The 18851-nt window shown below is 39.3% G+C and overlaps 1 protein-coding gene across 2 annotated transcripts in view; it reads left to right on the forward strand.

Annotated features, from left to right (window-relative positions):
• Positions 1-18851, forward strand: part of GRIN3A (glutamate ionotropic receptor NMDA type subunit 3A) — a 213204-nt gene that overhangs the window by 43980 nt on the left and 150373 nt on the right. For both annotated transcript variants that reach the window (XR_011254220.1, XM_069575538.1), the window contains exon 2: positions 14883-15487. Coding sequence is in view for 1 of the 2 variants with exons in the window: in XM_069575538.1 (XP_069431639.1) it covers positions 14883-15487 (605 nt within the window). In the remaining variant the exon portion in view is untranslated. The remainder of the gene's footprint in view (positions 1-14882; positions 15488-18851) is intronic.

Genomic DNA, 18851 nt, shown 5'->3' on the forward strand with positions numbered 1-18851 from the left:
CCGCCTTGCTGGCTTCCATGTGCCAGTTGCACAGGGTGTCACTCTAACTTGCACCATGACACATCTTAAAAATGACTTGATTCCATGAGCCTTTAGGATTATTTGCAAATAAGAGAAGCTATAAATTTTAAATATACAAACGTTAGAGCTCTACTGCACATTTTGTTCTTACCAAGTGGAGGAAGCAGTATGACATACTGGCCAAAAGTCTGGTCTTTCAAGTCTTACAAACTTGTATTTTGTGCCCAGGCTCTATTTCCTAGTAGCAGTGCACCCTTGGGAAAATTACCCACTCTTTTCTGAGCCTCAATTTTGTCATCTCTTAAAGAAGGCTTATCATTGTAATCACCTCATGGGGTCATTGTGAGGATAAAATAATACGCAAAAAGTACTAGGGCCATTGGTAGGTATTTGCTTTTCATTTGTATTGTTATTATTAGATTACAGTTTCTGGGCAGGGACTGTGCCTTTTGTTTGCCCAAATCCCTAATGAAACCATTAAAAAGAAAAAAAAAAAAACAATTTATTTAAAAGCCTGGGCTTCTAAAGGACTAACATTTAATTTCCAGAAAGGAAGAAACTTATATATAATATAGGTCAAATGAGGTGTGAAGTAATGACACACAGCTAGCCTCCTGTGACCTCTTTGAGGTGAAGCGATAGCAGTGTGGAAAGTGGTTCTGGGCCCCTTGAACATCTTTAGCAATCAGCAGACTTAGGAATAGAAGGGAGTTTCATCTCTTAAAAGGAGTGGAATATTATGCTCATTTGAACTTTCTGAGCTTTGGCCTAGAAGTCAAAATTAAATGGATTTGCTTGCCCAGGAAAGAGTTGAGAGAATTTCTATCTTTTCTCCACTCTTAAGGCAAACCCTTATGGCAGAAAGTGAAGAAGAACTAAAGAGTCTCTTAATGAAAGTGAAAGAGGAGAGTGAAAAGGTTGACTTAAAGCTCAACATTCAGAAACTAAGATCATGGCATCTGGTCCCATCACTTCATGGCAAATAGATGGGGAAACAGTGGAAACAATGGCTGACTATTTTTCTGGGCTCCAAAATCACTGCAGATGGTGATTGCAGCCATGAAATTAAAAGACGCTTACTCCTTGGAAGGAAAGTTATGACCAACCTAGACAGCATATTCAAGAGCAGAGACATTACTTTGCCAACAAAGGTCTGCCTAGTCAAGGCTATGGTATTTCCAGTGGTCATGTATGGATGTGAGAGTTGGACCATAAAGAAAGCTGAGCACTGAGGAATTGATGCTTTTGAACTGTGGTGTTGGAGAAGACTCTTGAGAGTCCCTTGGACTGCAAGGAGATCCAACCAGTCCATTCTAAAGGAGATTAGTCCTGGGTGTTCATTGGAAGGATTGATGTTGAAGCTGAAACTCCAATACTTTGGCCACCTGATGTGAAGAGCTGACTCATTTGAAAAGACCCTGATGCTGGGAAAGATAGAGGGTAGGAGAAGGGGACAACAGAGGATGAGATGGTTGGATGGGATCATCAACTTGATGGACATGGGTTTGGATAGACTCCGGGAGTTGGTGATGGACAGGGAGGCCTGGCGTGCTACAGTTCATAGAGTCACAAAGAGTCAGACACGATCAAGCAACTGAACTGAAAGGCAAACCCAGTTTCATTACCTCTTCTGTCAGAGAATATCTCAAAGTGTCTGGCAAGCTTTTTCCTGCAGACAATCCTACTTTTGAAACTTTTACTGATCTGCAAAATAGGTGATTCTGTGCTCTTGGGAAGAACAAAGCTTGATAGGGGATCTGCAGCAACTGCTGCCACAGATTCCTCAACAGGTGACGTGACGCTGGAGCTAGTTACCAAAGAAGTTTTTTGTTTTGGGTTGATTTTTTTCTTTTTTTTTTTTTTTTTGGCGGGGGAGAGGGGGGTGCTGTGTGGGGAGGGTCCTCTGCTGTGAATATGTTGTCTTCCAAATAAATAGCTGCTCCCATCCTGGAGTGGAGTTGCTCTTTTTCTACTGAGGACTTGGTATAATTGGTATTTGTAAGAAATATCTATTGCAGGGGCTGTTGGGTGAAAATAGAAAAGTGAAAGGAAAAACAGCAATAGCAAAAGAAAAAATTGTATCGCAGTCACTTTACCAAGCATGTCCAACACAATGACTTAACTCCAAGAAAACTGTAATAACTGTCACTTACTGGGCCCTCACTCTGGGCCAGTTATCAGAATCCGTGCGTTATCAGATTTTCACATTTGATTCCCAAAATGAACCCATAAGGTAGGAGGTAATGTTTTCCTTGTTTTAGAGATGAGAAATTTATCTCTCAGAGATCCTAAGTGACTTGTAGATGGCCACACAGCTGGTAAACAGTGAAGCCAGGTGTTAAAGCCAGGTTGTAGGGATTACTAAGCCCTAACCACTAGATTTACTCTCCCAGAGAAGGAGAGAAAAGCTGAACTGACTGAGGAAGACCTAGCCAGCAGGATAGTTTAGGATCTGAGAAACAACACTGTAGATACTACACAAGAGGTGAGTAAAGAGTCAAAGGAATATAGAAGTAGGTAGTAGCTCCATCCATTTATCTGGGACTACATAGTACCTAGTCAAAGAAGAACGGATGGTCAAAATTGGACCACATTTTTAGTTATATGTGTATTTTTTTAATCATTATATATATCACCTGTATATAGTGATAAATCATTTTTATATACATCCCTCATTTTTTCCTAAAGTCCCAGTTAGAGAGTGTGCATACAGTGTGAATACTGGCATCCATCTACCTTATTGATCATAATTATTACACTTTTTCCCCTTTCCTAGCCTCACTGCACCTATTTGTTTCATCTACAGTAATTTCCATAATGCATACTTATACTATGTTTACTTCTCTACTTATCTGTATATTGTCTCTCTCTCACCTTCTGTATAGACAACAGGAAATTTTTTACAGAGAATATGGCTCACAGTTGAAGCTTAAAATTAATTTTCTATATTGAATGAATGTTCAGTCAAGGGTTCTATTTACTGTTTGTTTAGTAAATGTTCTTTATGTTTTTTGTGAACATTAACTCTTTGTTGGATTTGTTGCAAAAATTATCTTGTCTCTTACTTTCCTTTATGTTTTGTTTTTGAGAGCTGTTTAATGCTACAAATAAAGTACATTATAGTATTAATGTATTTCTCTTTATCATTATGATTTCTGAGACATACCTCTTTGCTCTATCTTTTAATGATTTGACATTGTACTTTTAACTCTTAAATGGCCTGGAATTTATTTTTAACATGTCATAGAATTAGGGTTTAAATGGTGCTTATTTTCCCAAATAATCTATTTTCTCAACTCACTTCATGCGTATTTCTTCAGTATGCCCTTATAATTTTCAAAAGTATATTAAACTAGAATATTAAATCTGTGTACCTCAATATACAGTAATGTTTATTCTATTACCTGTTAATCCTTTTGCTAGTACTTACATGTTTTAATTATTATGGTTATATAAAAATTGCATTTTCTGATATACTCTAATATCTCTTAAGGCATGGCTCCTCTATTATTTTTATTTTTCCAAATTTTGTTACCATTCTTGCCTGGGTTTTGTATGTGCGTGTGTGTGTGTGGAATTTTAATCTTTTTCTCACCTTCATGGATCACAGCCTTGTCATGGCAAAAGGACTAGCATAAATCAATGAAGCTACGAGCAATGCCAGGCCAGGCCACCCAAGACTGATGGGTCATAGTGAAGGGTTTGGACAAAATATGGTCCACTGAAGGGTGATTAGCAAACCACTCCAGTATTTTTGCTGTGAGAACCCCATGAACAGTATGAAAAGGCAAAAAGATATGACACCAGAAGGTAAGCCCCACAGGTTGGAAGGTGTCCAATATGCTACTGGGGAAGAGTGGAGGACAATTACTAATAGCTTCAGAAAGAAATGAAGAAGCTGGGCCAAAGGAAAATGACACTCAGTTGTGGATGGGTCTGGTGGTGAAAGTCTAATGCTGTAAAGAACAATATTGCATAGGAACCTGGAATGTTAGGTCCCTGAATCAAGATAAAATGGACATGGTCAAGCAGAAGATGGCAAGAGTGAACATTGGTATCTTAGGAATCAGTGAACTAAAATGGACTGGAATAGGAGAATTTAATTCAGATGACCATTATACCTAATTCTGTGGGCAAGAATCCTTTAGAAGAAATGGTTGGTTGGTTGTTTCTTTGTTTTTTGGTTATGCCATTAAGCTAATAATCTCATAGTCAACAAGAGAGTCCAAAATGCAGTACTTCGATGCAATCTCAGAAAAGACAGAACGATCTCGGTTCATTTCCAAGGTAAACCATTCAACATCACAGTAATCTAAGTCTGTGCCCCAACCACTGATGCCAAAGAAGGTGAAGTTGAACGGTTCTATGAAGACTTACAAGAACTTCTAGAACTAACACCAAAAAAAAAAGATGTCCTTTTCATCATAGGGGATTGGAATGCAAAAGTAGAAAGTCAAGATATACCTGGAGTAACAGGCAAGTATGGACTTGGGGTACAAAATGAAGCAGAACAAAGACTAACAGACTTTTGTCAAGAGAACACACTGGTCATAGCAAATACCCTCTTCCAACAACACATGGACAGAGATGACTGTCCACATGGAGATGACTCTACACATGGACATAGCTAAACAGTCAATACCAAAATCAGATTGATTATATTCTCTGCAGAATGGTGAACTGGCTGTGGCTCAGATTATCAGTTCCTTATTGCAAAATTCATGCTTACATCGAATAAAGTGGGGAAAACCACTAGACCTTTCAGTTATCACTTAAATCCCTATGATTATACATAAGGGATATACAGTGGAGGTGATGAATAGATTCAGGGAATTAGATCTGGTAGACAGAGTGTCTGAACTATGGACAGAGATACCTAACACTGTATGGGAATCTTTGACCAAAGCCATCCCAAAGAAAAATACAAGAAGGCAAAGTGGTTTTCTGAGAAGGCTTAACAAATTGAGGAAAGAAGAGAAGTGAAAGGCAAGGGAGAAAGAGAAAGATGTGCCCAACTGAATGCTGAGTTCCAGAGAAAGGAAATGAGAGATAAGAAGGCCTTTTTAAATGAACAATGCAAAGAAATAAGGAAAACAATATAATGGGAAAGACTAGATATGTCTTCAAGAAAACTGGAGATATCAAGGGAAAATTTCAAGTAAGGCTGGGCACAATAAAGAACAGAAACAGTAAGGACCTATCAGAAGCAGATGAGATGGCAAGAATATACAGAACATACAAAAAAGGTCTTAATGACCTTTTTGGAATAACCATGGACCTATCAGAAGCAGATGAGATGGCAAGAATATACAGAACATACAAAAAAGGTCTTAATGACCTTTTTGGAATAACCATGATGGTGTGTTCACTCATCTAGAGCCAGACATCCTGGAGTGTGAAGTCAAGTGGGCCTTAGGAAGCATTACAACAAAGAAAGTTAGTGGAAGAGATGGAATTCTGGCTGAGCTATTTCAAATCCTAAAAGATAATGCTATAAAAGTGCTGCACTCAATAGATCAGCAAATTTGGAAAATTCAGCAGTGGGCACAGGACTGGAAAAAGTCGGTTTTCATTCCAATCCCAAAGAAGGGAGGTGCCAAAAATGTTCAGACTATCACACAATTGCACTCATTTCACATGCTAGTAAGGTTGTGCTCAAAATCCTTCAAGCCGGGTTTTGGCAATATGTCAACTGAGAACTTCCAGGTGGACAAGCTGGATTTAGAAAAGGCAGAGGAACCAGAAATCAAATTGCCAGCATTCGTTGGATCATAGAGAAAGCAAAGAAATTACAGAAAAACATCTACTTCTGCTTCATTGTCTATGCTAAAGCTGTTGACTGTGTGGATCACAACAAACTGTGAAAAAGTCTTGGAAAGTGACAGTGAAAGTTGGTCAGTTGTGTCTGACTCTTTGTGACCCCATGGACTATATAGTCCAGAATTCTCCAGGCCAGAATCCTGGAGTGAGTAGCCTTTCCCTTCTCCAGGGGATCTTCCCAACCCAGGGATCAAACCCAGGTCTCTCACATTGCAGGTGATTCTTTACCAGCTGAGCCACAAGGGAAGTCTTTCAGTTCAGTTCAGTTCAGTTCAGTCGCTCAGCCGTGTCTGACTCTTTGCAACCCCATGAATCACAGCATGCCAGGCCTCCCTGTCCATCACCAACTCTCAGAGTTCACTCAGACTCATGTCTATCGAGTCCGTGATGCCATCCAGCCATCTCATCCTCTGTTGTCCCCTTCTCCTCCTGCCCCCAATCCCTCCCAGCATCAAAGTCTTTTCCAATGAGTCAACTCTTCGCATGAGGTGGCCAAAGTACTAGAGTTTCAGCTTTAGCATCATTCCTTCCAAAGAAATCCCAGAGCTAATCTCCTTCAGAATGGACTGGTTGGATCTCCTTGCAGTCCAAGGGACTCTCAAGAGTCTTTTCCAAGAGATGCAAATAACAGATCATCTTTCCTGTCTCCTAAGAAACCTGTATCCATGTCAAGAAGCAACAGAATTGGATATGGAACAACTGACTGCTTCAAAATTGGGAAACATGTATGGTTCAAGATTGGGAAACTTGTAAATACAACAAGGCTGTATATTGTCACCCTGCTTATTTAACTTATATGCAGAGTACATCATGGGAAATGTCTGGCTGAGTGAATCACAAGCTGGAATCAAGATTGTCAATATCAACAACCTCACGTATGCATATGATATCTCTTTAATGGCAGGAAGTGAAGAGTAACTAAAGAGCCTCTTGATGGGAGTGAAAGTGTAGAGTGAAAAAGCTGGCTTAACACACAGCATTAAAAAACTAAGATCATGGCATCCAGTCCCATCACTTCATGGCAAATAGATGGGGAAAAAGTGGAAGCAGTGACCAGTTTTATTTTCTTGGGCTCCAAAATTGCTGTGGATGGTGACTGTAATCATGAAAATAAAAGACGCTTGCTCCTTGGAAGGAAAGCTATTACAAACCTGCTGCTGCTAAGTCACTTCAGTCGTGTCCGACTCTGTGCGACCCCATAGATGGCAGCCCAACAGGCTCCGCCATCCCTGGGATTCTCCAGGCAAGAACACTGGAGTGGGTTGCCATTTCCTTCTCCAGTGCATGAGAGTGAAAAGTGAAAGTGAAATCGGTCAGTCATGTCCGACTCTTCACGACCCCATGGACTGCAGCCTACCAGGCTCCTCCATCCATGGGATTTTCCAGGCAAGAATACTGGAGTGGAGTGCCATTGCCTTCTCCATTACAAACCTAGACAGCATACTAAAAAGCAAAGACACCACTTTGCCAACAAAGGTCCATATAGTCAAAGGTATGGGTTTTCCAGTAGTCATGTATGGATGTGAGAGTTGGACCATAAAGGAGGCTGAGCACAGTGTGGTGTTGGAGAAGACGTTTGAGAGTCCCTTGGACTACAAGGAGACCAAGCTCGTCAATCCTAATGGAAATCAACTCTGAATATTCATTGGAAGGACTGATGCTGAAGCTGAAGCTCCAATACTTTGACCACCTGATGGAAAGAGCCCACTCATTGAAAAAGCCCCTGATGCAGCAAAGAGGCTTCCCCAATGGCTCAAGTGGGTAAAGAATCCACCTGCAATGCAGGAGACATGGGTACAATCCCTGGATCAGGAAGATCCCCTGGAAAAGGAAATGGTAACCCCTACAAGTATTCTTGCCTGGAAAATCCCATGGATAGAGGAGCCTGGAAGGCTACAGTCCATAGGTTAGCAAAGAGTCAGACATGACTGAGCACATAAACTCATTACTCATACTCGATGCTAGGAAAAATGGAAGGCAAAAAGCAAAGAGGATGACAGAGGATGAGATGGTTAGACAGCATCACCAATTCAGTGGACATAAATTTGAGCAAACTCTGAGAGATAGTGAAGGACAGGGAAGCCTGGCATGCTGAAGTCCATGGGGTCACAAAGAGTTGGACACAACTGAACAACAACAAATCTTTTACTAGTAGTAAATCCACTATGACCCATCGCAGTTGAACCAATTTTCCCTTACACCATTGAATAAATCTCTGACATTTTTGCAATTCTCTGACACTGGCAACTGCATTGCCATCTCGGAAATTCCTCTCTCCCTCCTGCTCTGCACTTGTCTTGGTGAGATTTCATTCCATGAGTACATTTCAACATGGCCATTCCCCATCCACACTTCTTGTCCTATACTTTAAGGGATTTCAGCTTCCAAAATCATGTAGAAACAGATTATAATGGGAATAAAATTCTAAAAATCAGTGGGGTAGAGTGGCATGTCATTTTCTGTAGTGATAAAGATTCAATCCAAAGAATAAGAAAAGTACATTTGAAAATGTCTTAAATTAGCCAAGATACAGAAACAATCTAAGGGCTTCCCAAGTGGCACTAATGATAAAGAACCTGCCTGCCAATGCAGGAGACTAAGAGACACAGTTTCCATCATTGTGTTGGGAAGATCCCCTGAAGGATGGCATGGCAACCCATTCCAGTATTCTTGCCTAGAGGATCCCATGGATGGAGGAGCCTGGTGGGCTATGATCCATAGGGTTGAAAAAGTTGGACATGCGTGAAGCAACTTAGTGCACACACACGCAGAAACAATCTAAATGTCCATTGAAAGATGAATGGATAGATGTATATATACACCATATCTTCTCTATCCATTTCTCTGTCAATGAACATCTAGGTTGCTTTCATGTCTTGGCTATTGTAAATAGTACTGCAGTGAACTTTGAGATGTGTGTGTCTTTTCAAAGTTTCACAAAGCCAGCACAACATCAACTATACTCTGATATAAAATAAATTTAAAAAAAAATAAATGGATAAACCAGATATGTGATAAACACATATGCACACACACAATGAAATATAACCCAGCCACAAAAAAAAAAAAAAAGAAATCTTGCCATGTGTGACAATATAGATGGATCTAGAGGGTATTATGTTAAGTGAAATAAGTCAGACAGTGAAAGACAAATACCATATGATTTCTCTTGTATGTGGAATCTGAGAAACAAAACAAATCAACAAATAAAATAAAGCAGAAACATATTTATAAAGAGAAAAAACTGGTGGTCACCAGAGGTGAAGAGTGTTGGATGAAAGAGGTGAGGTTAAAAGATACAAACTTCTAGTATAAAATAAATAAGTTATGATAGCTTAAGGAATAAAGTAGTCAATAGTCCCTTGGACTGCAAGGAGATCCAACCAGTCCATTCTAAAGGAGATCAACCTGGGTGTTCTTTGGAAGGAATGATGCTAAAGATGAAACTCCAGTACTTTGGCCACCTCATGTGAAGAGTTGACTCATTGGAAAAGACTCTGATGCTGGGAGGGATTGGGGGCAGGAGAAAAAGGGGACGACAGAGGATGAGATGGCTGGATGGCATCATCGACTCGATGGATGTGAGTTTGAGTGAACTCCGGGAGATGGTGACGGACAGGGAGGCCTAGCGTGCTGCGATTCATGGGGTCACAAAGAGTCAGACACGACTGAGCAACTGAACTGAACTGGACTCAACTGAACTTTGAATGGTGATAGATGGTTGTTGGATTTATCATGGTGATCATTTCATAATAAATTTGCATATCTGAAATTAATATAACATACATAAACCATACTTCAGTTTTTAAAATTACCTATTAAATTTGAGATATGTAATTTTGTATATATAACTATGTATAATATTTATTACAGTATATAATAATCCATGTATATAATAGTCATATATAATAATGAATACACTCAGGATAGTTAGAATTATCAGTACTATTTAATTTCATTTTTTCTCTCCCCCTAACATTCTACTGAGCCTGTATATTTTAATTTATATAAATTTAATGTACTTACAAGGCAGTTTTCTGTAACTATCAACATGGTTGTGAGAGGCTTCCTGATTCTTGGGTTTTTGGACTTCTGATTTAGAAAATAAACAATGTAGACTTTTATTTATTTATTTTATTATACCTTCTTTCAGACCATGGGTTATTCTTTTGCAAAATAGAAAACTATATGTAAGACATAGATTTTGAGTCTCAGTTTCATTTGATAGATCATGTTTAATTTCTGTTTCAGATTTTGCTAAAAGTTTTCCTATTAGGCTTGAATTTTTTGTTATAAGTTTTCATATCTGTGTCATACGTGTACTCACACACACACATGCCTTTCCCTTTATTATTCTATGGAGAGAAATTAGGAGATGATGCATCTGAGGCTGTTGAATAAATACAATATTACTAGATGTTTCTATATTATTTAATAAGTATTTATTTGAAGAGTTGTGTTCCTTAAGTTTGTGTAAGGATGAACTTCCACATCTATACTTTCTTAATAGAATTCTTAGTAGGGATAGCTACTATGGATAGCTTAGTAGGGATAGCTTAGTAGGGATAGCTATTATATGGATTAATCATTATCCATCAAGGGGGAGTGTCTTCATTTTATTCCTCTGTCACTCTCTCATGCCAAATGCATATGTTTCCTGGCACACTGAATGTTCAATGTGATTAGCTACTCTTACTTTCCTATTTAGCAAGAGGAGAACATTTTCAATTCTGCCTCCATTAGAACCTGATCCTCATATACCAATTTAATGAATCCTTCTGTAGGAAGTGCATGGATGGGCCTTTGTTCCAACTGGGGGCAAAATATTGGGTTTTGAAGCTCTGCTGGAAAGGGTCTTCTTCTCAGTCTTCCAGTGACAAGATTATGATCATAGCTCAGTACTTGAGATGAACAAGAGAAAATTCCAATTGATAAACAGTATCACTGGTTAACTAAGAACTGTACTAGAAGAGATGGTTGAGATATGGTTCTCATCCTAAAGAAGCTTCCCTTCTGTTATGAGAGGTAAAGTGAAAGTGAGAGTCCTCAGTCGTGTCAGACTCTTTGAGACCCCATGGACTGTATAGGCCATGGAATTCTCCAGGCCAGAATACTGGAGTGGGTAGCCTTTCCCTTCTCCAGGAGATCTTCCCAACCCAGGGATCGAACCCAGGTCTCCCACATTGCAGGCAGATTCTTTACCAGCTGAGCCACGAGGGAAGCCCAATAATACTAGAGTGGGTAGCCTATCCCTTCTCCAGCAGATCTTCCTGACCCAGGAATTGAACCTGGCGGTCTCACACTTAACCAAATAACTAATGTACGTGTGAAGAGAACTGTAATAGAGAGATGAACAAAATGACAATCTGACACACACATGAGATGATTAATTCTGCTTGGGCAGCAGTCAGAAGAGCAATCAAATAAACAAAACTCCAGTTCACCATTGCAGGAAATAAAAGGGCAAAAATATTGTGAGAAAAAAAAAAAAACAAAGATCAGCAGCAGAAACAGTAGTAAATGGAACATAAACTAGTTTCTGGTAATCTGATGGAAGAGCTGAGTTCTGAAAAATGAATATGAATACAGGCAAATACATTCCCAAGTGGAGAATTCAGCATTTCAAATTTGTTTATATGTGAAAATGCTCACTCTGATCCAAGAAAAATAAATTTACCACTATGACTTGTCTTGGGGTGCAGGCTTGGAGTGTTGGAGGTGAAGTTAAAGACTAAGAATGGCCTCCTAAGCCATACTGTTGATTTTAATATTTGTCTTATGGGTGATTCAGAGGTGCAGAAGAATGGTATGGTCATATTTATGTTTTAGAATGAAAACTGGCAACAGAATAGGGACTAAGGCCAAGAAAACAGTGGGGCATAATTTGTTCCTGCCAGCTAAATGTTAAACTTGCCTTCCATTGTTCATTGATTCTGGAATAAGGTTAAGGCAGAAGAGGAAGTAAGAAGAAAGAAGGAAAATAAAAAAGTTAAAAAGGGAGGACAGAGAGAACTCTCTGGAGCAGTTTATATTCATCAATAGTAGGAGTGAGGAAATGAAGCTTCTATTCCTTTATCTTATATGCTCTAGGGCATCCCAAGCCGGGAAACAGGAACTACCTACTGGATAATGTCTCCTGGTTTTCTGACACCTTTCTTTATCTGTCTCTTATATCTGATCTTGTCGATAAATTTTAACTTTTTTTTTTTTCTATTTACTTGGCTGTGCTGGGTCTTAGTTTCGGCATGTAAGCTCTTTAGTCACAGCATGCAAAAATTCTTAGATGCAGCATGTGGGATCTGGTTCCTTAACCAGGGATTGAACCTGGCCCGCCTGCATTGGAAGTGGGAGTCTTAGCCACTGCATCACCAGGGAAGTCCCTAAATTTTAATTTGAAAAGAAACGTTTTTTATCATTCTAGCTATCATTCCAGTATTCTTGCCTGGAAAATCCCATGGACGGAGGAGCCTGGTGGGCTGCAGTCCATGGGGTCGCTGAGGGTTGAACACAACTGAGCAAATTCACTTTCACTTTTCACTTTCATGCATTGGAGAAGGAAATGGCAACCCACTCCAGTGTTCTTGCCTGGAGAATCCCAGGGACGGGGGAGCCTGGTGGGCTGCCATCTATGGGATCGCACAGAGTCGGACACGACTGAAGTGACTTAGCAGTAGCAGTGGCAGCTATCATTACCAACACTGGTTTCCAGTTAAAACCATTAGCACCTAAATGAAATCCTGCAAGTCTTATTTTCCCTCTCCTTTTCGAATGCAGCCCATAGACAATCCTCCAAAAGCTCTGCTTTTATCATTACAAGTCCTGCTCACAGCTTAATTTGGAAGGACGAAAGTCAAATTCTCAAAATAAATTTTAAGACTCCCTCCTACTTAGGGCTTCCCTGGTGGCTCAGAGATTAAAGCGTCTGCCTGCAGTGCCTACTTACCATATGGTTACTCTCATTTCCTGCCTTTGGTCATAGTTTTTCTCCCATAAATTCCTTTGGAATCCTCACTCCTTCCTCTACACTTATCAGAATCCTTTTAACCCTTCAAATTATTCAAAGTTCAGCTCAAACATTTTTTTTACACTCTTTTTGGTGGGTAAGGAAAAGCTACACTTTAGTTTTGTTCCAGTGTATGAAACTTCACTATGAAAGTCCTCATTTTTCTACGTATATTATTAACCTGAATGTTTGGCAAGCTCTCAAAAATAGTTCAACAGTCTGATAACTCGAAAATGTGAATGTATTTAGTTCAATTTGACCCATATCTATTGTACACCTACCTTGTATAAAGGATTATGTTAACCATTCTAAGGATGTCAATGTTAGATAAATATGTCAAATGCCTGCTGTTGAGAGCAGATTTACTCATTAGAGGACTATTTCCACTTCACCTCTATGATTAGTAATTTGTGATTTTTCAAATAAGATTCTCTCCTTTCATTGAGTTGGTGAGTTCTATAAGTAGATGAAATTGTGATGAAAGTTATATACGTGTGTTTAAATGGCACACATTCCACCTTTCACAGCAAGAATCCAGTCTCATTAGATATAGAAATGCAATCTAATCTTCAATGTTAGACTATGTATTTAATTTTGATTGAGTATATTGTTAATTATTCCATATGTCTTAGTGTATTTGGGGTGCTTCCCCAGTGGCTTAGTGGTAAAGAATCTGCCTGCAATGCAGAAGACACAGGAGATGTAGGTTTGATCCTTGGGTCAGGAAGATCCCCTGGAGGAGGAAATGACAACCCACTCCAGTATTCTTGCCTGGAGAATCCCATGGATGGAGGAGCCTGGCAGGCTGCAGTCACTGGGGTTATAAAGAGTCAGATATGGCTGAACAACTAAGCACACACACATTAGTGTGTTTAGACCACTATACCACAGACTGGGTAGCTTGTAAACAATAGAATTTTATTTCTCAGTCCTGCAGGGGGGAAGTTCAAGACCAGGGTCCCAGCATTGTTGGGATCCTCTTCCAGGTTGCAGGCTGCCAGCTTCTCACTGTTTTCACGTGACGGAAGGAGTAAGGGAATTCTCTTGAACCTCTTGGGCATGAATCTCATAATCGCATTTGTGAGGGGTTCTGCACTCATTGCATCCCAAAGGTCCCACCACCTAATACCATCACATCAGGGATTAGGATGTCAACATAAATATTGGAGGGAAACATAAACATTCAGGCCATGGTACCACATATATTAGAACAATTGCCTTCCTCAGCAGCTAAAAGTTTGGGAAACTTTCAGTTCAGTTCAGTTCAGTAGCTCAGTCGTGTCCAACTCTTTGCGACCCCATGAATCGCAGCACGCCAGGCCTCCCTGTCCATCACCAACTCCCGGATTTTAATCAGATTCACGTCCATCGAGTCAATGATGCCATCCAGCCATCTCATCCTCTGTTGTCCCCTTCTCCTCCTGCCCCCAATCCCTCCCAGCATCAGTCTTTTCCAATGAGTCAACTCTTCGCATGAGGTGGCCAAAGTACTGGAGTTTCAGCTTTAGCATCATTCCTTCCAAATAAATCCCAGGGTTTATCTCCTAGTGCATCCTTTTCCCACACCATCCTTATACAAGTATCTGCACTGTTTTAAGATTTTTCTGCTAGTAGTTTTAAAGGAAAGCAAAAGTAATTTCTTTCAATTATTTCACCTGACAGGAAAATTTAACAAATGAATGAATTGCGAACAGGGATAGTTAGAAATGGGGTGCCTAAAGGGAACTGTCTGTAAGGAAGCAGGCAAGCCTGATAAAAATTTAAGACTAAAAGTATAGTCGTGTTACCCCTGACATTTACACCAACAACCATCGGCCTCTAGTACTTTAAGCGTAAATTATAAGGAAATCAGTTGCAAGAAATCAATTCCATTAGACAGGAAACACAGCTTTCCAAATTATGTGAATTTTATCCCAGAGGCACTTGAATATCACAGGGAAAAATAAAAGATTAAGCCTCACAAGAAAGTAAAAGTACCCTATGTTATAATCTTTGGCCAATACGTTCTAATTCTTCTTTTTCATATCTTTAAATACAGAATCCCCTTCACCTCCAACTGAGTTTAGAAAATTCATTAAGTTCTGATGCTGATGTCACTGTCTCAATCCTGACCATGAACAACTGGTACAATTTTAGCTTGTTGCTGTGCCAGGAAGACTGGAACATCACCGACTTCCTCCTCCTTACCCAGAATAATTCCAAGTTCCACCTGGGCTCTATCATCAATATCACCATCAACCTCTCCTCCACTGAGGACCTCTTGAGCTTCCTGCAGGTCCAGCTGGAGAGCATTAAGAACAGTACACCCACAATGGTGATGTTTGGCTGCGACATGGAAAGTATCCGGCGGATTTTCGAAATTACCACCCAGTTTGGGGTAATGCTCCCTGAACTTCGTTGGGTACTGGGGGATTCCCAGAATGTTGAGAAACTGAGGACAGAAGGTCTGCCCTTAGGGCTGATTGCTCATGGAAAAACAACACAGTCTGTCTTTGAGTACTATGTACAAGATGCCATGGAACTGGTTGCGAGAGCTGTAGCCACAGCCACCATGATCCAGCCAGAACTTGCTCTCATTCCCAGCACAATGAACTGCATGGATGTGGAAACTGCAAATCTCACGTCAGGACAATATTTATCAAGGTAGGATGCAAGGCCTGGGTTATATCCCCATTCATAGGACTGTGATAGGAAGTAAAATATTCCTGTAGTGGGGAACACTCAATCCTGTTTTTAAATCCGTGGCTTAGTCCCATACTAGCTGTGTGTTCTTGGCAAGGCTTTTTTAAAAAAAACTCTGAGTCTCTGTTTTCTAATTAGTAAACTAAGATAATATTGAATGTAGCTTAATATGGTAAAGAGACCACAAAATTATATACAAGAAATTCCTAACATTGCGCTCAGCTCATAGTAAACACACAACAAATATTTGCCTCCCTGCCCACTCTTTCCTGTACCAACAGACTTGGAAAAATCTAAATCTTTTCAGAGAAAAAAAAATTTAGTCAAGGAGGAGATAGATTTTTCTCTCTACTCCCAGGTTATGATGCATTAGAGAGGATAGAGAAGTGGTTAAAGACAAAGACCCTGGAGCCAGACTCTCTGAGCTTGAATTTTAGCTCTGTGACCTACTATTTGCATGACTCGGTCAAGTGGTTTAACTTCTCTGAGCCTTAGTTTTCTATGTCCTATACCCACTGATGTAAAAAGGATATAATAATAGATCCTACTAGCCACGGAGGAGTTGTGGTGGATAGATAGTTGATAATAAGTAAAAAGATAGATAGACAGAACTAAGTTCTATAAGAGTAAAGTCTGTGCATATATAATTTTATGTTATATATATATGTGTATATATGTTATATATATGTGTGTGTATATATACACACTTTTTAAAATTAGCCACCTTTCTTTCCAGTTCCTCAGTCTGGTTCAGAAGCTGGAATGAAAAAGCCTGTTTAAGTTAAAAAATAATCCACCCTATAGACATGGTTTTCATGATCCCCAGAAAAAGAAGTCCTTAAAGGGTATTTTGCAAGGGCCTAGAATTTTTTCAGAAAAAGACCACCTATGGTCAGAGAGGTCACATCAGAGAATTATTGCTGTTCCAGAGGTGAAGGCTTAGCTATAGTCTGATCCTATTTTCAGGAAGTCTTGGAATAGGATCAACTGACTGTGTTGAAGAGTACAAGGCAATCTCAGTCTTGCCTTTTAAAAGACAGGAACATTTGAGGAAAGGTCAGAAGGTCCCAATTATTTTACATTTCATTTCACATTAGGCATCTACTATGTGCAAAGCAACATACTAAATGTCTCTCATATATGTGGCATAGTTTAAGCACAGCCTAGTTTCCCTGGTGGCTCAGTCAGCAAAGAGTCTGCCTGCAATGTGGGAGACTTGGGTTCAATCCCTGGGTTGAGAAGATCCCCTGGAGAAGGAATTAGCAACCCAATCCAGCATTCTGGCCTGGAGAATCCCATGGACAGAGGAGCCTGGTGGGCTACAGTCCACGGGGTCACAAAGAGTCAGACACGACTGAGTGACTAACACTTTCACCCTAAAGAAGGTTGTTAAGAAAATAAAATAATTTAAAATTCACTTATTAGGAATCTATTAATGATAAACTAAATGTTCTATCATCATCTGAACTTTCCACTTTTCCTATAATGTATTTGAATTGCCTCAAGATTAAAGTCTATGCGTGTTTTATTTTATGGCCACTATCCAGATTTAATCTACTGTTTTGGAACTAGCATGTAATTGAGACTCAAGATTTTATCTTGGATAAGAAACATCCTCCTTCATAACAAAAACACAAGCAAAGTCTTTAGCTATAATTTCAAATAGTCATTATTTTGGAAGGACAATCTTAAACAGTAGACAGAAAATCCACTTGTGAAAACTATATTAAGTTATTTAATGTCTTTCTGTCTCATATAAAATGGAGAGCACAAGAAAAACAATTCTGTTTGGAACCTAAAAACGTTTAGAAGCTACAGAGAGAAATATTTGTTAACTTCAGTTGTATGCATATCAGGGGTTCATTTTATCAAGATAAAATTGATCTTTCTGGCTCCTCAAATTTTAGTTTATCCAATGGCACTTTGTACATGAAATTATGTGATCGTACTTAGCCCATTCCATCAGCATTATTTGTCTATGTGTCTGATTTCTGAACTAAAATATAAATTCTATTAAATGGAGACACTATTATTCAATCTAGTTTAATGCCTAGCGTATAGAGGCTACCTAATAGACATTTACTGAAACTAACATAGAAGAAGAAATGGAGATTTTATATTTACACCCTCCATGATCTGTTGCTCTAGAAGAATAATGAGTGGTTAATAGATAAATAAAATTTTGTCTAAATTAAAAAGAGTTTTTAAACTTACCTAGGTACCATCTGGGTTTTTTCTTTTCCTTTTTTTTTTTTTTTAATAGAATGTTAGGTTAGTGAATACCCTCTGACCTGTGGCTATTTCCACATGTTTATTCCACAGACTTTGCAAACTGTAAAAGAAGACTGTGAGGTTAGGGAGCCTGGTAGCAATTCACAGTGCACATGGGTCAGCAACAATATTTTCATCTCCATGGATGTGCTTGAGAATGAACTCAAAGAACTTCAGGAAATATCCTTAGGACGTCTTAAACTCCATGAGGAATAGAGTCAAAGAAAAAGTTTCAAAATGCTCAGGAAAGGGTCAAGGGAAGTGGGCAAAGCCCTGGAAGGAGTCTTTATAATGAATAACTGAAAAGCTGCCTTAAGCTATAAAATATCTGTGGATTTTTCATCATCCTGATTTATTTTGTTGAATATAGTCTTTTAGAAAGTTCGTTATTCTCAGTCCATAAGTCACATCTGCATACAGTAATTTTCTTAATTGTTCCTAAATTTTGTGAGGCTGACCCTACTTCCTCACTGCATAATGAAAGTCATGAACATAATGAGCCATGAATAGCAAGTGCCAGAGTTATGCAAGCTTTCATTTCTCACACAGTCATTTTCAGTTTAGGCTGACAGAATTGTTAACATTTTCAAATGCTAATGAAATCACCAAAAACATGACTTTTTCAGCATAGGCCTTTAGACTAGGAAAAAATCATTTCTCATGGCAGACTACATTGACATAATTACAGGTGAAAGGGATTTGATCCTTCCCAGGTCCCCACATGCCAGAGCAAACATCCACCATCACTAAATGTAGACAAAAACCACTTGGGGACCAAGTTCATACTGTGATCTTTAGCAATTTATTTCAAGTTGTTTTTACTAAATGTAAATCATTTTGAAGCAATGATATCTGATATATTGTTTGGCAATAACTTCATCAATACATATGCAATACATGTGTGAAAGTGAGGTCATTCAGTCGTGTCCGTCTCTTTGCGGCCCCATGGACTGTAGCCTACCAGGTTCGTCTGTCCATGGGATTATCCAGGCAAGAATAATAGAATGGGTTGCCATTTCCTTCTCCAGGAGATCTTCCCGACCCAGGAATTGAA

Source organism: Ovis canadensis, chromosome 2 (assembly GCF_042477335.2).
Source record: "Ovis canadensis isolate MfBH-ARS-UI-01 breed Bighorn chromosome 2, ARS-UI_OviCan_v2, whole genome shotgun sequence".
Taxonomy (NCBI): domain Eukaryota; kingdom Metazoa; phylum Chordata; class Mammalia; order Artiodactyla; family Bovidae; genus Ovis; species Ovis canadensis.